This window comes from Protomyctophum bolini (assembly GCF_963924005.1).
Source record: "Protomyctophum bolini genome assembly, chromosome: 15".
In the NCBI taxonomy this organism is placed as follows: domain Eukaryota; kingdom Metazoa; phylum Chordata; class Actinopteri; order Myctophiformes; family Myctophidae; genus Protomyctophum; species Protomyctophum bolini.
The window spans coordinates 34,503,041-34,525,731 of record NC_137876.1 but is presented as its reverse complement, the minus strand read 5'-3'; the positions used below and the strand labels follow the sequence as shown (position 1 = coordinate 34,525,731).

Below are 22,691 nucleotides of genomic sequence, written 5' to 3'. Positions count from 1 at the left end.
GCGTATGGATCTTCCATATGCTATTGAGTTCCCTAACACAAGAGTGTAAAATTAATAGAGTGAAAATGGCCAATATGTGTTGTTTTTTTCCTTATTACTGTGGGAGAGTGAATGCCAGTTTGGCAAAACCCCAAGTAGAAAACGGGCTATGCAGTCGCTGGAGGACGAAAACTTAGCTCCAACCGTGAAAGATGCTTTGCTGTGTGCGCGCACCTATAGGTAGCTTACGCCACACAGGTCACGGAGTGACTTTGTTGGTATTAAAATCAACCTGTTAAAATCCCCGGTCAGGAGGAATGAAACATTTCATTTATTATCAAAGCTGAGTTTTTGATTTTGTTTTATAAAAACAATACAAAGAAATTATGTGATTACCACCACTTACCAGACTTTTTATACATTTATATAACTCTTTCTAATGCTGTGTTGTGTCCCAGAGTGAGACAGAGATTGAACTGGGTTCTCTGCTGAGGCAGGACTTTCAAGGCCTTCACAATGAGCTGCTTCTACGTCTGGGAGAGAATTACCAGCAGGTCTACAGACGCACGCACGCACTTTTGATTGAAGATCTGTATTGATACATGGTATATAAATTCAGCTTAAAATCGAATTAGTTTCTGTCCACAGTGCTGATAAATGTTGTTTGTTTGGTGTTATTTTAGGTGTTTAATGGCCTAGCTATGCTCGCCTCCAATGATGACCCATACCAAGGTCCACGGGAAATCACTACTCCCGAACGCATGGTAAGTGTCAGACTGAATGGTAATCAAATGCATACATTTCTGGGGAGGAGCTTCTAATCTTTCACTCTGATTGCGAACGCAGTGAGCACTAACTATGAGACCCTGCAGATCATGTCTGTCTGTGTGTCTGTCCCGCTGTTACACCACCCGCCCGCCACCAGAGGGCGCAGCTGTATCACACACACAAAATAAACATGCACGCAAAATAAAAACGGCTGCGTTCGCTTCCCGCGTTAACGCGTCTTACTGGTTATTACCAAAATCAGATGTTGCATGCTTGCTAACTTATAATATCTAAGATTATTAGAACTCATTTTAAAATAATTTAAATATTGTTGAAACAACATACGTACGTACATGTTACACACAAAACGAATCATATACTGTATACCGGTACATATCAATCTCAATCAGATAAACAGATATCAGTCATATAAATTGTGATCTCCTTCTTTCCTTCCTTCTCAACTTACATAAATATTTCATGTTGTTTCTTTGTCTGGGAATTAGGCTGATTATCTGCAGCCCAAACTGTTGGGCATCTTGGCCTTTTTCAACCTGCAGCTGCTTAGCTCCAGCGCTGGGGAGAAGGAACGCAAGAAGCAGGTGGGTGATCCTGTGACATATTCTATTCTATTCTATTCTATCATGGAACCCGAGCCCCGGGCTGGACCGACTAATTGGCATACATTTTCGTCGGCGGGAATTTGTAAACTCTGAACAACTTATTGAAACACAATAAATTGTGATTAAATTGAGGTACAGTATTAGCTCCCAGCCTCCTATAGGCACGGGAGGCCACTCTGTGAACCATGCTCCTTCTAACGGGAGGCCACTCTGTGAAACATGCTCCTTCTAACGGGAGGCCACTCTGTGAAACATGCTCCTTCTAACGGGAGGCCACTCTGTGAACCATGCTCCTTCTAACCTGAGGCCACTCTGTGAACCATGCTCCTTTTAACCTGAGGCCACTCTGTGAACCATGCTCCTTCTAACCTGAGGCCACTCTGTGAACCATGCTCCTTCTAACCTGAGGCTACTCTGTGAACCATGCTCCTTCTAACCTGAGGCCACTCTGTGAACCATGCTCCTTCTAACCTGAGGCCACTCTGTGAACCATGCTCCTTCTAACCTGAGACCACTCTGTGAACCATGCTCCTTCTAACCTGAGGCCACTCTGTGAACCATGCTCCTTCTAACCTGAGGCCACTCTGTGAACCATGCTCCTTCTAACCTGAGGCCACTCTGTGAACCATGCTCCTTCTAACGGGAGGCTACTCTGTGAACCATGCTCCTTCTAACCTGCCTAACGGAGTGTTCTGCCTTGTACAACATAAAGTACAGGTTTTCATGTCTTTTTCTGTGCAGGTCCTGACCAGTGTGATGGCTCTGATGAAACTGATGGGTTCCAAACACATCAGTTCTGTCCGGGTGAAGATGATGACAACACTCCGCACTGGCCTGCAGTACAGGGAGGACTTCCCTCTGCTCTGCTGCCAGTCAGTAGTAACGGACACACACACACACACACACACACACACACACACACACACACGCGTAAATATGTTTCATTTGGTCATGTGATTGTTATCCTCATTTGTCACGTCCTACTTCGTGTGTGAACAGGACGTGGGAGTGTTTTGTGAGGAGCGTGGAGCCCACCCACCTGGGTCCTCTGCTGAGTCATGTGATTGTAGCACTCCTCCCTCTCATCCCACTACTGCCCAAAGAGACCGCCGCTATCATACGCTTCCTCATATTGGACAACAGGTAATGCATTCGCACGCGCACACAGTCACAGACGGGTTACTAAAAATACCTCAGCTATCATGTAATCAAAAATAGTATTCTACACTACAGTAACAAGAAAATAATAGAAATAAAATAGAATGACCACACTGTCGTTTGCATTTTGATTTTGTCTTAATGAGAGTTTATGGTTCTTTGTGTATAATCTCAAAACTGTAAGGAATATTTATGCATTTTGTTCCAGACTTAACGTGGTTTATGACATGTGATGAACAACCTGACTTCTCTCCCACAGAGAAGAGGTCCAAGACTTCCTCCATGAGATTTACTTCTTACCAGACAATCCTGAACTGAAAGAAATCCACATTGTTCTACAGGACTACAAGAAGGTCTGACTGAGTTTATACAGTAGGCCAAGTATGCTCACACATACAAGGAATTTGACTCAGCATATTGTGCCCTATGTTTGGGTGAAATATGTAGGTAGCATTAAGTCATGTAATTTGTGTGACCGGCCCTCGGTTTGGACCGAGGGCCCTCTTTGGGTACTCTTTGGCTGACTGAGTGGTCACAGCTAAAATAAACACAATCTAGACAAGCCTACTTCAACCGGACCCTGTAAGCTTGTTGACTTACATTACCTCTCTTACTCGTGATTAACTGAAATCTCTGATCTGTTTGAGTCATACTTTTGAAAATCAATCAAATATAAGACTGTTTTGATATTGCGAAAACAAGTCACTTAATTGGACTAAAGGAATGGATTCCAGAGAGTTGTCTCTTATTGTTCTGTTATAAAACCACGGCAACTCTCTATCCAGTCACTTTATGGGTCATTGCTTGATCTGAATGAAGTCACCCTGTAAAATAAGAAATGCAAGCATATTGGTGGGTGTGGGGTAATGGAGAAGCATACTGTAACTATTGAGTTTGTCAGGAAAAAAGAATGAGGAAAATTAGGAAATGGAACTCTAGCACATGCTTGGCTGTTTACAAAAATCAACATGCTACATAGTACCATTAATTGTGTTACTGGCAGTGTGCTGTATGTATGACTGCAATGGCAGGGATGATACTAGACGGCCATGTTTTGTACAGTTGTCGTGGCAACACTGCAGCAGTAACAGTGGTCATGTGGTGTTTGTGTAGCTGACGTCTGGCAGCAGTGACCTGGCTGCAGCGCTGCAGCTCTCCATGAGGGCCATCCAGCACGAGAACGTGGATGTCAGAATCCACGCACTCACCAGCCTCAGGGACATGCTGCACAGCAAGCAGGTGTGTATGCACACACACACACACGTACATGAGTTGTTTGCACTGGAGGTGCGTTAAGTAGTCGGCGATTTGTTAAATTAACCGTATGGACATTTTGCCGTATGTGCATCCATTGTAGGAGTGGGTGCTACGTCAGGTGTGTGCCAGCGAGGCGGTAGAGCCGGTCATCTCTAGCCTGGTGGCGGTGCTGCTGAAGGGGTGCCAGGACTCGTCCCCGGAGGCCAGGCTCCTCTGTGGGGAGTGTCTGGGAGAGCTGGGTGCCGTCGACCCTGGACGTCTGGACCTATCCCACACACACACGTATGGCGACCGCAACACCTTCGTGGTAAGAGGATGATTGGCCCAAGTTCCCTATTAATCACCATCCTATGATACATCTAAGTGTGTTGTTTTTATTACATGTATTCTCTCTGTGTGTGTGTGTGTGTGTGTGTGTGTGTGTGTGTGTGTGTGTGTTAGAGTGGGGTGGATGATCCTAACTTCGCTTATGAGCTGCTGACGGAACTGACGAGAACATTTCTGGCTTATGCTGACGATGTAAGAGGGCAAGATTCTGCTGCTTATGCCATGCAGGTACACACACACACACACACACACACACGCCAGAGCAAGATTAAAAATGTATTAATCTAGCTGCAATTTCTTAATCTGTGTGTGTGTGTGTGTGTGTGTGTGTGTGTGTAGGAGCTGCTATCAGTCTTTGAGTGCCGTGAGGGTCGTTCTGACTCTCCAGGCCGGCGGCTGTGGAGGAGGTTCCCTGAACAGATCCAAGAGATCCTGGAGCCTCACCTCAATACCAGGTTGACGGATCAAAGCAAACACACACTAAATGACACTAGGGATGTGCATGGCTGACCAAATGTATTCTTCTGAATAATCTACTGTTCTTAATTATTTCTGTGCTATCTACGATGATAATCGTACCCCCTAGGCTAGGGTACAGCATCAGCCATCTACGAACATGTTCGTACCCCCCCCCCCCCCCCCCCACCCCCCCCTGTATACTCCATATATGAAAGCGGCGGCCATCAATTTACCTTTTAGCATTGCTCCGGTTGCTATGGTGCGCCTCCGTCCCCACCAGCTATGGGACTTTTTACATCCAGGCTCCATTTAAATCCATTATTATTAAAAGCTAAATTTCCAAAGCCCTGTATCTCTAAAGTTTCGAGCGCTGTCCATGGTTAGCCTTAGCCGTCGTGCATCCTGATGATCGAAAATAATTTGTGACTTTGTCTCTCATCGCTCCAGTTTCTGATGAGAGCTAAGGGGTATGAGCTAATGCTAACGATCACTGCTCACAACACTAGCCCCCACCTCTCTGATAACCCGGAAATGAAACGGCGGGACGTTACAATGGGGAGTCAATGCTGTGCTGTGCTTATGCTACCCCCTAGCAGGCATCGAAATAATTAAGAATGAATTTTCAAATATAAAACATTTGTTTTCCGTTTTCTTAATTTGCCCACCCAACTTTGATTCATGTGTCCTTGCAGGTATAAGAGCTGTCAGAAGGAGGTGGACTGGTCAAAGCTGAAGAAACCGGTGTACCTGAGCAACATGGGAAGCAGGTTCTCTGACTGGTCGGCTACATGGGCTGGATATCTCATTAGCAAAGTCAGTAATTATAACTACGGTGGCGTAGTCGGTAGCGCTGTTGCCTCACAGCTGGAAGGTCCCGGGTTCAATTCCTGAGGAGGCTGTGGGCGCTGCGTGGTGAAAGGGCCTTTCTGCATGCTCCCCATGTATAGGCTACAGTAGGTACCCTCACAAAAAACATGCAGTAATCCTGGACTGCCTCCCCCTGGTCCGCCTGACGTTTATGTTAATGGATCTTTGTTTATTCATAACAACATTATACTAAATGTTGAATAATAGTAATATCACATTGGATTTGGAACAACTTTATGTAATCGCTGTAGTGTAGTATATCCCAGCCCTAAACTCCATACTAGATTTCCAGGGAGAAGAAATGTCCAAACCTAGACAATGAAGCCATGTGTAGCACGTAACTCCCCCCCCCCCCCCCCCCCCCCCCGCCATTTCCACCTCTGTGAAACTTGCAGAAACTCAAACAGAAATGCCTGTTTTTGATGTTCCAGGTGAGGCATGAGCTGGCCAGAAAGGTGTTCACATGCTGCAGTATCATCATCAAACACGACTACAAGGTCACCATCTACCTGCTGTCTCATATACTACTGTACATGCTGCTGGGCTGCACTGACACCGAGCAACAGGAGGTGAGTGTGTATACATGTACTGTATTATATGCTAGAACCGCAACTAACCATTATCTTCATAATCACTTCATCGAGTATTAATGGGAGGAGCAATCGACAAATAAATGTGAAAACCATGGCAATAAAATGACTGATATAATGGAATAAAGGACATCACCAAGTGTCACTGTTGCGCACTTGCGCAGCCTCACACACACACACACACACACACACACACACACACACACATATTAAGTGTATGATGATTTCATGTGACAGTACAGTACAGGGACCCCCACACGGTAACTCTGTCATTTCTCAACCGTTCCGGAAACCGGCCCGGCACCCTGGGCTCGTTCCTGTGGGTCTGGAAGTTCCGGGGACCCCCCGGAGACCCCCACACGGAGTTGCAACACTCACTTCACACGGGTGTGATTTTATAGAACACCTACCATTATAAGTAATTCTCAATTAGTCGGATGTCTTTTTAGTAATTAGTAATTTGTTTCCCCAAAAAACCTGCAATAAAAGATTGAAGCTTGCTTTATCTGTCCATGCCTCCTTCACTACTTCCCTTTGACACCATTCCTCCGTACTACATCTTTATCTGCATCCCATTCTTCCTCCCCTCCCCCAGGTGAGGGAAGAGATGCTGGCCGTACTAACCGCAGATGAAGGGCGGGGAGGGGGGCGTGTCCAGGAGACAGCCTCCAGCCTATCACAGCTCAGCACGCAGACGGTGTTCAGTATGCTGGCTCACCTCACTCAGTGGAGTCGTCACATTCTGTCCTCTAAGTCCAAACAGAGCGGTGAGACACACACACACACACACTAACAACATCAAATATATTTTAAAGGCTAATTAGACACTACTACTGACTAATTAAACTAGATAATAGTTTTGGAACAGCTGCTGGTTGGTTCATATTATCTTCTGTCAACTAACTAAGTTAGCTGTCATCAATCGGTTTTAGCATACTGTAACTAAAACTAATGATGTAAGGGGCCGGGATGAGAGAAATCTACATTTATTTTCTTGACTTCCTAATTGCAGGACATTCTAGCTAGCTAGCTACGCTATCAGCCTTTAGAGTACAGTATACTGTCTAGAACAGGGTTTACCCGTATGTTTAGTATAATATACGTATAGTATCTGTGTAAATAATGTCCCTTCAAAATTAGATTCTGCTACACGAAGTGTTAAAATAGGATTGTAATTGAAGACCTATGCGTGTAAACTGTAAAACGTTATTTTCAGAGTTTCATTGAACATTGTTCAATAGACTTTCACAGATTTCACACAAGCAGCCAGTCCGTATAGTGTACTGTAGAAGACTTTGCTGCAGGCAGCTCTTCTGTGTCTGGCAGTCGAATAAACCCTGGTGGCAACATGTTTTATCAGTAAAACATGTAATCCCATTGTATTTGTCTTTCTGCCTCCAGAGAGTGGCGAGTATCAGCGAGTGGTAGCCTTCCTGAAGGGCATTCCTCAAGACGTGCTGGCCAGGGCCTCACTGCGCTCCAAAGCCTACACCAGAGCACTGATGCACTTTGAAGCCTACATCCTGGAGAACAAGGAGAACATCCAGGACCATCTCACCTTCCTCCAGGTAGGACCACATGGAGCTGTTGATTAACCACTTAAACCCTATATACTGTATACTGTACTTCATTGAGCAGGGTGCCTCAGGGAACTGTATTGGTCTTCTCTGCCATAGCTGAATGATTACGACCATAGCTGAATGATTACGACCATAGCTGAATGATTACGACCACAGCTGAATGATTGCGACCATAGCTGAATGATTGCGACCACAGCTGAATGATTGCGACCACAGCTGAATGATTGCGACCATAGCTGAATGATTGCGACCATAGCTGAATGATTGCGACCATAGCTGAATGACTGGAACAAAGAAAGAGATAAAATATTCCTCTGTGGTCCTTTGACATTTGCCAAATAGATACCGTAGAATCTACGGCGTAGATAGATCTCAGACAGGAAGCCGTTGGCTTCAGATTCAAGAGGGCTGCATTTTCTTTGTGTGCCTCGCTTAGTAACTGTGATTGGCTGTTGATAGACGCTGTATGCGGCGATGCACGAACCTGACGGAGTGCGCGGCGTCAACGCACTGAGGAGGGAGGAGCCATCGCTACGGGAACAGATTCTGGAACACGAGAGCATCGGCCTGCTCCGGGACGCCACAGCCTGCTACGACCGAGCCATTCAGCTGGAGTCGGATCAGGTGCAGTATGCAGAATGTCCCGTTTCAAGTTTTCCAATGTATACAAATATTTTTTCGCAGATCTACAAGCTCACAATGTGTTGCATCGTGGTTAAAGTGGTTAAAGGGTGGGAAGCAAGTACATTTACTTTTGAAAATAATGATGCATATCTATAAAAAAAACCTAAGTATGTCCAGTTAAAAAAAATATTTAGAAAAAAAATATTTACCTGTAGGCACAGTTGCAGTTGAAGTCCAAAGTAAGTCCAAAGTATAGTTAGCCAGTAGATGGCGCCATTTTACCATGTCGATGACATAAGAAATATGATGTGATAATATTAAAGGACCTATAACATCAAATTCAACTTTTTCAATTTATTTTCTGTTTTTGGGACTCCCATATGTGTTTTCTATCCCCACAAATAAGCAATTTTGAACAATCAAGCTTTCATATCATACAGGTGTTTTAATCGAAATTGCTCTCAGGAACAGCTCAACTGATTTTGGCCTCATCGTGATGTCATCAATGTCACCCTACTTTGTATAATTCCTCCTCTTCTTCAGTCTTCAGTTCCAAATTTGCATTTCCACTTTGTTTACAATGTCCACCATTGTTGATTTTCCAAGCTGGCATGGAATGGAAACAAGCCTGGTTTTATCTAGCATCAGTATTATAATGACTCATATATTAAATAATCTGCATATCAGCACCCCCACCACCTCAGGACATTGTGGTACTGCAGCAAAAACTGCTTTCAAAACCCAGAAAGAAATGACAAGGACTGGGTTATATCAGAGTGGTGATTGAGGCTCAAACCATTAGAAATAACTTTGAGGGACATAGACAATGTGATATTAAATATTAAAAGCCGTTTTAAAATGCATGTTATTTGCGCTTTAAGCTCCTTTTGCTATGGAAGTCAAGATTGATTGACATTTTTATTCACAGAAACTACTCTGAGGTTAAAACCAGTAAAAGCACTAAGACTACATCAGGGTTCTCCATTTTTATTTTTGTATGAAGTATTCTGCGAATGTAGTGTCACTGTTGTTCCAGCCACACACAAACACAAGAATAGAGAGGTCAGATGTGGAGAAAAAAAACCCTCCATAAGAGTCATTTCACTAGTTACACCCAGAGAACAGCACTCATTGTGGGCAAGCTGATCCGCTGGCTGGAACAGCCTGGTTGCGATGGACACGCCCCCAAGCCAGTACAAGCTCTGTTTCCGTATCGATACGAAGAAAATGGCCGGTGCATTATTTACAAAGAATCTCGAGTGTATAGCAGACATGTCATTGGTCGTGGTAATCAAAAAAAATATTTATTTATTTCATTATGAAGACGCTAAAATAGTGAAATCCCAAGGGGCTTTTAATATGGGATCTAATGGGATGACGTAGGGGAGATACTATCGATGACACGCTGTTTTGGTTCGGCCCTCTCCGACGCAGTGGGAGGGATTTTTCATAGCAGTGGCCACTAGCCCGCCCCGACTTCACACAGCATTGAACAGGCTGTATAGAGCCTTATAGTTGCGAATAGTATCACAACTTTGTCATAATTAAACTCAGACAACGTAGATGCCAGCGTGATACTCTGCCTTTAGTGTATGTTTTGTAATAATAATCGAATAAACTATTAAAGTAACTAGTAAATACAGTATAAATGTAGTAAAAGTACAATATTTGCCTCTGAAATTTAGTGGAGTAGAAGTAAAAGTATTGGAAATTGTAAATAATCTAAAGTGCAAATACCAAAAAAGTACAGCACTTACTGTAAATGCACTTGGTTACTTTCCACCACTGTCTGGACGTGTGTGCATATAAGCAGGCATACACAGTTCTGTCCATCTCGGCAACAAAAACATTTCCACATCTTACAGTACAAACTATCGGTGGAATACAAAGTGTAATGATGGACAGTAGTTTTCTGACATTGTATTTTCCCACCCTTCTCTTTCTATTTGTATGTAGATTGGTCACTATCATGGCGTGATGAGTTCCATGCTTGGTCTGGGACAGCTATCCACTGTTATCACCCAGGTTAATGGAGTACTAACCAACAGGTGACACACACACACACACGCACACACACACACACACGTCACACACACACACAGACAAACTGGCTTTGGTCGTCAAAGCCATCCCGAGAGAAAATAGAATAGAAATATCTTACTTTCCAAGCAGCTGTTAAAAAACAAATACAGAATCAAAGATTTTATGGTCATGAATCACCACGATCCTGGATGGCTACATGGACAGTACATGCAACAATATAATATTCAATGTTAAAGAGTAAAGTGTTAACGTATCCATACTCTGAGTGTGTAAACTCTCAGAGTTCAAATTTAAGGCTGAGGATTTTACTGTGTATTACAAAAGACTCAGTTGAATTGAATCACATGTGTACGTGTTTAGGCCACAGTGGAAGTCCGACCTGAATGCCTACAGAGTGGAGGCTGCCTGGAAGCTCAGTAAATGGGACCTGCTGGAAGATTACTTGGGTTCAGGTAATTACACTCTTTACAGCCTCAAATGAAATCTATTCAGTCTATTTACTCAGCGCAGCTAATATAACTTTTCCTCTCTCTTAGCATGAAAATAATTTAGTCCCTTGTTTGTGCCGAATCTGGGTTGTACATGGTTCGTTGCACTCCTTCTGGTGTTGTGGGTGTGGACTTCGTTAACATTAAGGAAGTATTTAGACAGGTACATGGGTATCTTGGTGGTGTATCGAATCTTGTGGACCAGACCCATTGCAAGATGCTGTACTTCGTCGACCCTAAGCCATTCCAGCCTGTCAAAGTGGGCAGGGGTGAGGTGGGTTCGGGGGGTGAGGCCAAGTAGGAGCCTGACCAGTTTGTTTTGGGAGGTCTGGAGCCTTGTCTTAAGGGCCTTTGAGGTGCTGTGGTACCAAGAGGTGCATGCATAGTCAAAGAAACCTTGTACGAGGCGCTCCTGTTAAGGCCTTTCTTCTTGAAAGGGTCGTGCAACAAAGTATAAATTAGCATTTGGGCTTTGAAGGTCTCATTGTCATGTGTTGTATGGTCACGTTCAGATGAGCAGTCCAGTACGTGGGGAGTGCGCCTGGGCCAGATGTTGCTGGCTGCTAAACAGCAGCCTGCCGAGGCCTTCTATGAGAAGCTAAAGCTGGTCAGGAAGGAGCAGGTGGTCCCTCTGTCTGCTGCCAGCTATGAGTGCGGGACCTACCAGAGGGGATACGAGCACATTGTCAGGTGTGTGTGTGTGTGTGTGTGTGTGTGCGTGCGTGTGCGCGCAAGTGTGTTTTTTTGGAATAGATCACATTTTATTTACATAAAACATTTTGTACATTATAATGCATTAAGTTATTTTGCACTGATGGAAAGTACAGTAGGTAAATTAAATTTAATTAAACAGGTAATTGTCCATTATTTATTTGCCTGTTAAGTTAAGCATATCCGTGTGTGTGTGTGTGTGTGTGTGTGTGTGTGTGTGTGTGTGTGTGTGTGTGTGTGTGTGTGTGTGTGTGTGTGTGTGTGTGTGTGTGTGTGTGTGTGTGTGTGTGTGTGTGTGTGTGTGTGTGTGTGTGTGTGTGTGTGTGTGTGTGTGTGTGTACGTGTGCAGGCTTCACATGCTGAGTGAGTTGGAGCATGCATTCACTGAGCTGCTGAAGCAGAGCAATGACTCCGCACCCAGCCTCATCCCACTGTCTCTCCATTGGTCAGAACGACTGGAGATGACCCAGAATTCCTTCAGGGCCAAGGAACCAATCCTGGCCCTGCGTCGAGCCCTGCTCAGCCTCGGATCAAGGTAAGGAAGTACTGTACATGCGTGCGTGTGTGTGTGTGTGCGTGAGCGTGCGTGCGCACCTGTGCCTCTGCACAAAAAAAGTTTGTAACGGATGGGGGATTTTCATTCAACTTGGAATGATCAGTAGGTAGATGATTAACAAAAAAGGTCGTATCAAGATAACGAAAAAGTGAGGGGATTGTCATGAAACTTGGTGGGAATGATCATACTGTTGCCCCGAAGGGATGATTCACTGGAATTACGTTATCAAAGTTTCATAATTGGTCATATCTGAACAATCTAAACAAGAAATCTTGCCGTATGCTGCCAGGCAGTACTTGCACCTCCACATTTTTACATTGGTCACTACTGTAACATCTGTGCCCAGAGTCACATTGGTTCCATGCATTTTTTGTTTGCTATGCACAATTTTTCATGTATTTTATTATTTTCTACCAATCCGTTGCGCTATGAAATGTTGCTAATTATCTGCTGGACTATGCTACAAGAAGCCAGTTGGATACATGGGTTGCTATGGCAACCGGCAGTGATTGTGAAGCCCCGCCCACAGCTCACCTGGGGTTGATGGGCAATCACAATGTTTGGGCCACCTGGGGAGTTTGACTCAGGCAGTGCAGAGTGAAGGAGCAGGGAGACAGACAGGCTGCTGCTGTGGGCAAGAGGAATATTTCCCATGTTCTTGCCATTCTTTCCCTTTTGGATTATTCCCTTGGAGTTGGATTATTCCCTTGAATTTGGATTAGACCTCTGGATTTAGAGAACTTCTTCCTTTCCTGGAGTGTGGATATTGGACATTTGACCAGACTTTTCCGAGGAGTTTAAGAGTGGCCAGAGGAGACTGGCCACACTCTACTGGTTTGGATTTGCGTTATTTTTGGGCACCTGAGTTTAGTTTGGACACTTTGAGTTTAGTTTGGACAGTGCTACCTTTTGAGAGTTTTATTTAATTTTGTTCTGATTAAGTGAACATTATGTGATAGAGCACTTGATTTTCTTTTGATTTAATAAATCACAGTTTAAGCTTATTTGCTGATTTGTTTAGTGATTCTTATTCTGAACTGACCCACCACCTCCCTCATTTTGCTATAATTGGTTTATTTAATTGTCATTATTGTAATCGTTATACTACCATTCAGAGGTGAGTATACTGTATTCATCCAGTTCAAAGCAATTTTGATCAGTAGCCCACACTAATGTAGCCAACTCTCGGGCTATAAATGATAAATCCAACTGGGGCCGTATCTTTGTGTGGCCCTCAGGCCAGCATGTCAGGAGCAGGTGGGGGAGTGCTGGCTCCAAAGCGCCCGTGTGGCCAGGAAGGCAGGACACCACCAGACAGCCTACAATGCTCTGCTGAACGCAGAAAACACACACCGGGCTGAGCTGCTCACAGAGAAAGCCAAGTGGCTCTGGTCCAAGGTACACGACCACACACACTTGAGCTGAGGGTCGGGATTAATTTGCTTTATGGTCATTAAATTGACGTGGATGTTAATCACTTAGCCCTATATCCAGAAATAGACAAAATAGCCTATCTACAGTCTGACTCTTTAGGGCCCTATTTGACCTAAACTTGTTTGCCTTCTTTTACTCAAAAAATCTCAACATTTTTCAATTAGCCAGTCTACATCGACACGTGGCTATTTAAAAATGTTTTTCAAAATAGTAAAAAAAGGCAAAGAAGTTTACGGATTAGGTGTAAATATGGCCATTGTTCTACATTTTGCCTATTTTTGCCTACATGACCAAAATAAGGATGACCGGTTGTGTTTCCAGTATAAGGAGACTCAAAGAGTCGCCTTTGAGTCTCCTACCAGAAACCCAGCCCCTCTTCAAATTATTGGCTTAGGAATGTTTCAAAAACAAAGATCTCCATGAATTCAAGGCTTCATGGGTTACGTATACTTACAGCTTAATTGTAAAGATATTATACTGTTTGGATGTTAGGTTCTTAGTTTACTTACTTCCATCCTTGACGGTGGACATGGGGAGAGCAACAGACTTGAACTCATGCTTCCTTCATGCCTGAGTGTCCAAGTTGCTCCTTTACACCTGACAGGGGGGAGTTTCCCTGATTGGACATAGCCAGGCTGAAGAGGCTAGATCTATAAAGAACTACACACATCATATTGGATTATTATCATCTTTACTGTGCTATTATTGCCATTTGCCAACATCAGCAGTAGGCTGCAAAACAAAACATTGGATAGGGCAGGGGTGGGAAACTTTGATGATGGCGAGGGCCTCTATATTTCAAACTCACTCCAGAGGGAAACAATGCATATAGTCAAAGGAAGCTGATCTACAAGCTCAAAACGTGTCGCAGTGCAATGCATTTTAAAGGCCTGCACATAGCGCGTGGAAGGAACAAGTTATGACACGATGACTATTTCTATGCATTTGATGTATTACCTTGTGGTGTTCTTGCTGTAAATTGCTCTGGATTAAGAGCATCTGCTAATTGCCTAAATTGTAAATTGTGTAAATGATAGAAAATAATCCCTTTTTTGGGTGAACTATTCCTTTAAAGAAAAGAAAGAACTTTAATATTTTATTTCATTTTTCATTTGTGCAATTCACCTATATACTGACTAAAGTAAATCATTGAGCAAAGAAAGCTTTTAATAGCTGTTTCACATGACATCGGAATGGTTGGATCACGAACAGATTGTCTGATACGAGTCCATGCACGCACGCACCAAAACTACATGGATTGGAAGTGTACACTGTACAAGTCATGCCATGTCTCTCCGTCTTCAGGGAGACGTGCACCAGGCTCTGATTGTCCTCCAGAAGGGTGTGACACAGTGTTTCCCAGACGACCAGCCCCTGTTGGACCCTCGTACCCTGCAGACCAAAGGCAAGGCCATGCTGCTGGTGGGACGCTTCATGGAGGAGACGGCCAACTTTGAGTCCAATGCCATCATGAAGGCCTATAAGGTACCAAGATAGAACACATCCCATGTATTACTGTACATAATAATGATACTCTTGATTTACATTGACTTTGTGCATTAAAAAGACAGAAAAACAAGGGCTGGTTAAAGAGAAATACAAGTATGCATTATGTATAGTATGCTTTTTATTTATTTTTAGGATGTGACCAACCTGCTACCAGAGTGGGAGGATGGAAACTTCTACCTGGCCAAGTACTATGACAAGCTCATGCCCATGGTCACTGACAATAAAATAGAGAAGCAAGGAAACCTCATCCGATACATCGTTACATTCTTTGGAAAGTGAGGACCATTTCGTTTATTTGCCACCTAGTTGTAAATCCAGTACTACTCTATTTTTTTGTTGAAGGGATTTGGTATAGACTAGGAAAATAAAGCAGGGGTCAAGAATGGATTACTGATGGACACCACTCAACAAAGTAAAAGGGTTTAAGGGCATAGGCTGTTAACAGCTACAGTAATAACAAACTATCATTTAACATTACTGTACCATATATACTACGGTAATTACTTGCGCAAGCAGAGCGCGCAAGTAATCGTTTCGCTTGGTCTCTTCGAAGTGAAGACAAGTTTTCTTCAACGGTAAATCTGTGCCTGGTTTGCTGGGACTAGTTACAACTATTACGTCATCCTTGAGAGAGTACATGGTGTGTATATGACGTAATGTTACAAGTTACAAGTTACAACATTACGTCATATACACACCATGTACTCTCTCAAGGATGACGTAATGTTGTAACTAGTCCCAGCAAACCAGGCACAGATTTACCGTTGAAGAAAACTTGTCTTCACTTTTTGGAACCAAGTAACCACAGTATACTGCTAATCAAATTACAACTACATACTCTGTATGTAGTTGTAACTAGAACAACTACATACAGTCTGTGCCTGGTTTGCTGGGACTAGTTACAACATTACGTCATCCTTGAGAGAGTACATGGTGTGTATATGACGTAATGTTACAAGTTACAAGTTACAAGTTACAAGTTACAACATTACGTCATATACACACCATGTACTCTCTCAAGGATGACGTAATGTTGTAACTAGTCCCAGCAAACCAGGCACAAACCTACCGTTGAAGAAAACTTGGCTTCACTTTTTGGAACCAAGTAACCACAGTAACCACTACATACAGAGTATGTAGTTGTAATTTGATTAGCAGTATACTGTGGTTACTTGGTTCCAAAAAGTGAAGACAAGTTTTCTTCAACGGTAAATCTGTGCCTGGTTTGCTGGGATACCTTTTTTTTTCATCACATATCAATGATTCATTTTTCTGTAAAAAAGTAGTTAGGTAGCAAATAGTTACACGTAATGATTATACATTTCAAACGTTCCTTCACAGAGATACTGAGATGTGATACTTTCCAGCGGTCGAAAGTACTTGCGCGCTCTGCTTGCGCACTAGTAGGCCATTTATGGCCTACTAGTGTGCAACAAGCAAGTATGCACTCGGCAGAGTGCAGTTCTAGTTTCTTTTGTAATTAGCTGCTAATTTATGAGCCACTAACCACATTTCTTCTGCTTCCAGAGCTCTGCAATTTGGGAACCAGTATATCTACCAGGCTATGCCCCGCATGCTTTCCCTCTGGCTGGACTTTGGAGCTAAGGTCTATGAGTGTGAGAAAAGTGAGTGTACAGCACAGTGAAGGTACACATGTCTTAACAGGGTGTGTTAGTTTCAAATCATGATACAAATACGTAGTCTCAAGGAACACTAACAAAAGCTACCAGTCTCTCTTCATGCCAGCAAATGTTACGAAGTCGGTCATTCTTCTCATTAACGCTGTTGACAGCTCAGACAAGCATTTCAAAGCGCTTTTAGAACCAAAAAGGAAGTTGTTTTGGTAGCTGTACAGTAACTGACAATTTCCTGGATTTTATCAGTATAAAGGTAAAGAGTAAAAGGAAAATGTTTTTTCATGTCACAATAACAATTTCATCCAATTGGGGAGAAATCCATACATTTGGAACTGACATAGTATAAAACTGAAGCTGATAAATGGGGTCTCCTGGTGACCCACCTGAAAATGCATTTTCCATTTATTAAAGAGCTGGTGAGATGAGGAGAACGAAGTAAACACTATAGCAATGATTGCTATCAGAATAGAGCTTTAACTTTTTAATTAAAAATCACACCCGTGTGAAGTGAGGGGCGCTCTTATCATCATACATCACATTCCGTACTGAGACAATCAAATCATCACACATGTTATTCCGGCCAATCACTTTTGGCGTCTTCACTTTTATCCTCTATGTACTTTGCTCAGCCAATCAAATCATCACTATGACGTGATCAGCCAATCATCAGCCAAAGTTTGTGTTCACACAAACAGACAAAGCTGGGCATAGGAGGGCAAAAATGTTTTGTTTTAACCAAAAAAGAACACATACACCACCGTTTAATTTCACAATCGTATTAAGAGTTTGTTGCTTTTAAATACACACCAACAAAGTCATTGGTTGTGTCTCTGTGGTGGTGTAGCGGGGCGAGCAGACAGGCAGCTCCGTATGGACATGAGTAAGATCAACACAGCGATGAGTGAGCACTGTGACAGCCTAGCACCCTACCAGTTCCTCACAGCCTTCTCCCAGCTCATCTCCAGGGTGTGTCACTCCAGTGACGAAGTCTTCAAGGTTCTCATGGCCATCGTGGCCAAGGTCTTCCTGGCGTACCCTCAGCAGTCCATCTGGCTAATGACGGCTGTTTCCAAGGTGGGTGTGTTGAGTGCTGTGTGAGAGACAATTTGCATTTCAGTGCTGTCACTGATTCGACAATTTGATAACTTCGGTAACTGTGTTGTAAATATATCAATGTAATCTATTTATTCATTTGAACTGTGTGTGTGTGTGTGTGTGTGTGTGTGTGTGTGTGTGTGTGTGTGTGTGTGTGTGTGTGTGTGTGTGTCTCTCTCAGTCATCCTACCACATGCGTAAGAATCGCTGTAATGAGATTTTGAAGAAGGCTGTCAGTCTTAAACCACCTCTGGGGAAGTTTATTGGAGATGCCAACAGGCTGACTGACAAGCTGCTGGAACTCTGCAACAAGCCGGTAGATGCGCGCGTGCACACACACACACACACACACACACACAGTCACCACAACTTTCAGTCATTTAGATTCCATAGAGGCCAGCATGTTCCTCTTGGCTTGTAACTTTAAAACTGCTGATCTGTACCCTGTGGTACTACAGTCGATATTTTATTATCTCCCCAATGCAGGTGGATGGGAATAGCACCACTCTCAGTATGAGCGTTCACTTCAAGCAGCTGAAGCGCATGGTGGAGGAGCCCAACTTCAGCCAGATACTAATCCCACTGCAGTCTGTCCTCATTCCTACACTGCCCTCTACTGGGGGAGCCAACACTAAGCATGACGCCTTTCCTGGGCACTGGGCCTACCTTGCTGGCTTTGAAGATTCGGTAGGGGGAGCGAGAAAGTGAAACGCTGTGAAATTATATAAATTCTCAACAAAATTTCTTTAGATAAATATAAAGTATGTTTAGAAACATTGAATATGTATGCATGTATTAAGCAACAAGTTAAAGCTGTACTATCAGAGTTGCTTTTTTGTCTGAAGACAAATCTCAAGCCTTTAGTGACAAGTCTGGAATCAAGTCCCAGATGCGTTCACACACTGAGTACTATAACTTGTAATGTTTTGGCCAAATAGACAAATGGCCCGGGGTGCCAACCAGGTGTTTCACCTGACAAAATGTTAGTTAGCCCATTGGTTCCCAAACCTTTTCACCCCCAAATTGACACTAATTAGCCGACCCCCATTTGAAAAGATATGACAGGGACCCCATAAGAGAAGATTTTATGTTCTAGCAGTGATTCTCAACCCGTTTAATTTCAAGGACCGTCAGTTTGACATGCATATTTGTCTACTTAGTACTGACCCCCATTTAATGGCATTTCTATCTCTGGGACCCCAGTTTATATTGTAAAATCAATGTTAATTTAACTATGAGTGTACACTCACTCAGAGTTACAGACCCATGTAAGAGTCAATTTGGTTCCAAACTATCATTTAGCTGGGGACCCCCTGGAACTCCCTCAATGACCCCTGGGGGTCCCTGGACCCCACTTTGGTAACCACTGAGTTAGTCAGTAGCCTAATCACTACATAAGGCTGTTTCACTGGATTGAACCACTGTTGGTGGTTAAATCCCCACGGCTCCGAAGGTTTCCTTATGACGATCCCAAAGATCCATAGAGAGATGTATCCTCTCCGTGTGACCCGTCCTCCACTCCAAAAGAAACCATACGTGTGACAAACAAAACAAACTTTACGGGGATACAAACAAAACAAACACGTGCGGCATCAAACAAAAACAGCCTGGAGCTCTGACGCGAGGCCAACACACTACCTATTCAGCAGGTAGCGTGATGTCATGTCATTTATAGAAGTGTGTGGCTGGGCAATGGTGTACTCACGTGACTGAACTACAAAATATAACTACAAAAATATAGTTTTAAAAATCGCAAGTCAAGTGCATGGCAGAGTTCACACCAAATATAAAAAATACAATGGTGACCAATATATTTATCATTATAGTGCTCAGTGTGTTACAGTATTTTATTTTACTGACGCCATCATGAAACAAAGTGAAATCAGACTTAAAGTCAGACGTGTGTGCGCGTGTGTGTGTGTGTGTGTGTGTGTGTGTGTGTGTGTGTGTCAAGGTGGAGATCCTGGCCTCCTTACAGAAACCTAAAAAGATCAGTTTGAAGGGGACGGATGGAAGAAGCTACACCATGATGTGTAAACCCAAAGACGACCTGAGAAAGGACTGCCGACTCATGGAGTTTAATTGTCTTATCAATAAGGTGTGTGTGTACATAGAGTATAGTGTATGCACATATACACAGTCAAATCTTCATTGTTTCTTTGTCCGTGTGCAACTCGGAGAGTGTACAACCAAAATGAACACTGTGTGTGTGTGTGTGTGTGTGTGTGTGTGTGTGTGTGTGTGTGTGTGTGTGTGTGTGTGTAGTGCCTGCGTAAAGATGCTGAGTCGAGGAGGAGGGAGCTCCACATCCGCACGTACGCTGTGATTCCTCTGAATGAGGAGTGTGGCATCATTGAATGGGTCAACAACACTGCTGGCCTGAGACACATCCTCACCAAGCTGTACAAGGAGAGAGGTACGCACGCATGTGTTCATGCATGCATGAAGCATTTCAGGCCTACACAGCTTTTGGCAGGGCAGGGCTATGAATTAAGTAGGATTCTTTAAACACATCTTAATTTTAGACAGATGCCAGGTTTCTAGAATCAAATTCATTTCCATAGCGCAGCAACAGTGATCGTTACGTGGAAAAAAATGTCCACTACAGTTGGCACAAACAACGTCTTCTAACCCTTCGTTTTTGCTAATGGCACTCTAAGCCTCTTGCCTGATAGTAACAAGTCAAATTCAGGGCGAAGAGGGTGGGTAGAATCATTGTAAATCTGATTTGCCTTTTTGGTTATGGAGCGCTAGTATATGTCCTGAAGTTGCAATTGTTTGTCTCCAATGATCTTACTAGCCTGGTTGGGTTAGACTGATGATAGGTTCTTGGTTTCCCTATGATCCTAGATACTATTTCTTGATGTATTACCTTCTGTACTGTTAACCATGCTTACTAAGTCGGGTGTCTACTACATGCTTAAATTGTAAATATATGATGCAATGATCTGATGCTACTGTTGCATCATCAACACCTCTAGTGTTAGTAATGTGCACACTAGAATTGTGAGTGTGAATTCAAGTCAACACGCATGTCGGGAGCCACGGGTTAGTTGTAACCGGCGACAACCGGTGTTGTCGGACTAAAGCCTGTCGGACCGTTAGTATGTCTAACCAACATATGCACCCCACTGGCCATACCCTGGCCTTAAGGGTCCATTTGGTATCAACTTTTGCAACGTGACACTCGTGATTACATTTCTAACTACCAGTACCCATTTAATTGGGTCTTAATTTATCCATAAATTAACCACTTGAATTAACCCTAGTATCCTAGAAGAGAACAGAGACAATTCATATTCTGTTTACTAAGTCAAGAGTGGTTAAGTGGTTATGAAGATGTTACTGTGTGTGTGTGACTGTGTGCGTGCATGTGCATGCGTTCGTGTGTGTGCATACCAGGCGTGAACCTGTCCGGTAAGGAGCTGAGGAAGCTGATTCTTCCCAAGACGGCTCCCTTTGATGAGAAACTCCGCATACACAAGGAGGTGCTGTGTCCTCGACACCCCCCTGTCTTCCATGAGTGGTTCCTCCGAACCTTCCCCGACCCAACGTCTTGGTATGACCCACCGCCAGGTGGACTGATTATGATGATAATGCATGTCACTTGTGCAGTTATACTACTGTATACTGGACTCGTTCATAATCTTTGAAAACATACAACCAATTCATGATCAAGGTTCAGAACATATAATTGTATATTTACTATTTAGATGTAATCTATATCGTGACAAATATATTGTTTGGGGTTATAGTCGGGGATCCAGTCACCGGAAATTTGAGAGGACCTGTGATGTCATGCTATACTTTTTTTTGGTGTTTTTTCTATTAATTTGGTCATTAAGGTCCATAGAATAAGAGGGCTGCTCTGCCGGAAACATCGCGAAAAAAAGTTATGGCCATTTTAGTATAATGAAGCCTTTATTTTTTTGCCCATTTTCGCCTATTGTAAAAAACTAGGTTTCTTTTCTTAAAGTGCTCAGTAGGTTGTGTAGGCTGTCAATAAATGATTCCCAGATACACAGAACACATATGTGAACAACACCAAGTCCAGAAATACACTCACAAAGCCTTTCCAAATGATTTATAGCCATTTTTGGTACCAAAAATTCATCTGTTTTTTTCATTTTCCCCAATACTTTCATCTTTACTTCAATAGTAATCAACTTTGCCATGGGTTACAATTTACAATTTACAATTTAGGCATTTAGCAGACGCTCTTAATCCAGAGCGACTTACATTAAGCAAGAACAAAAGCATGGGAATACATCACATAAAAACATTCATCATGAAACATGCGTAAGCTAAGAAAGTAACAGTGGAATATCTATATAATGAAATTTATACGTATAAACTTTACATATATACTACTATGCTATACATATGTACTATGGCGTGCTATGACTATATACAATGCAATTCTAGTGCTGTCTACATAACATGCTATAAGTCTGTTTCAAATGCTATCTAAGTCTACAGAAGTGCTATCTAGGGTAGAGTAAGTGCTATGGGCCATGATGGAGTCTGAAAAGGTGGGTTTTCAGACTACGGCGGAAGATTGGGAGTGATGCTGCAGTTCTGACTGCCATGGGAAGTGCATTCCACAGTTTTGGAGCCAGAAGGGAGAAGAGTTTGGGACGTGTGGAGCGTTGTCCCGGCGTTTTTAGTGAGGGTACTTCCAGCTTCCCTGCGTTAGCTGATCTGAGTGCGCGGGAGGGTTTGTAGGGTTCAATCATACTTGCAAGATATGGGGGAGCCATACCTTTGGTTGCTTTGAATGCCAGCATCAGAGTTTTGTATTCTGTGCGGGCAGCGACCGGGAGCCAGTGGAGGGAGCGGAGCAGGGGGGAGACATGTGAGAATTTTGGCTGGTTGAAGACCAAGCGAGCTGCGGCATTTTGGATCAGCTGGAGAGGCTTAAGTGCACATGCTGGTAGGCCAATGTGTCATTCTTTTCATCAATTTTTATAGTCATTCCACAATTCT

The 22,691-nt window shown here is 43.2% G+C and overlaps 1 protein-coding gene across 1 annotated transcript in view; it reads left to right on the top strand.

Moving 5' to 3' along the window:
* atr (ATR checkpoint kinase) overlaps positions 1–22,691 on the top strand; it is a 44,185-nt gene that overhangs the window by 12,800 nt on the left and 8,694 nt on the right. Inside the window, exons 16-44 of the mRNA XM_080784890.1 lie at positions 438–533; positions 663–743; positions 1,254–1,349; positions 2,112–2,242; positions 2,370–2,513; positions 2,788–2,881; positions 3,642–3,767; positions 3,886–4,092; positions 4,227–4,340; positions 4,452–4,567; positions 5,264–5,384; positions 5,870–6,007; positions 6,624–6,795; positions 7,430–7,596; positions 8,068–8,232; positions 10,189–10,280; positions 10,636–10,727; positions 11,276–11,453; positions 11,824–12,009; positions 13,269–13,428; positions 14,770–14,949; positions 15,106–15,248; positions 16,501–16,598; positions 17,455–17,684; positions 17,887–18,021; positions 18,192–18,392; positions 19,660–19,803; positions 19,971–20,121; positions 21,108–21,264. Coding sequence (XP_080641016.1) covers positions 438–533; positions 663–743; positions 1,254–1,349; positions 2,112–2,242; positions 2,370–2,513; positions 2,788–2,881; positions 3,642–3,767; positions 3,886–4,092; positions 4,227–4,340; positions 4,452–4,567; positions 5,264–5,384; positions 5,870–6,007; positions 6,624–6,795; positions 7,430–7,596; positions 8,068–8,232; positions 10,189–10,280; positions 10,636–10,727; positions 11,276–11,453; positions 11,824–12,009; positions 13,269–13,428; positions 14,770–14,949; positions 15,106–15,248; positions 16,501–16,598; positions 17,455–17,684; positions 17,887–18,021; positions 18,192–18,392; positions 19,660–19,803; positions 19,971–20,121; positions 21,108–21,264 — 4,115 coding nt within the window. The remainder of the gene's footprint in view (positions 1–437; positions 534–662; positions 744–1,253; positions 1,350–2,111; positions 2,243–2,369; positions 2,514–2,787; positions 2,882–3,641; positions 3,768–3,885; positions 4,093–4,226; positions 4,341–4,451; positions 4,568–5,263; positions 5,385–5,869; positions 6,008–6,623; positions 6,796–7,429; positions 7,597–8,067; positions 8,233–10,188; positions 10,281–10,635; positions 10,728–11,275; positions 11,454–11,823; positions 12,010–13,268; positions 13,429–14,769; positions 14,950–15,105; positions 15,249–16,500; positions 16,599–17,454; positions 17,685–17,886; positions 18,022–18,191; positions 18,393–19,659; positions 19,804–19,970; positions 20,122–21,107; positions 21,265–22,691) is intronic.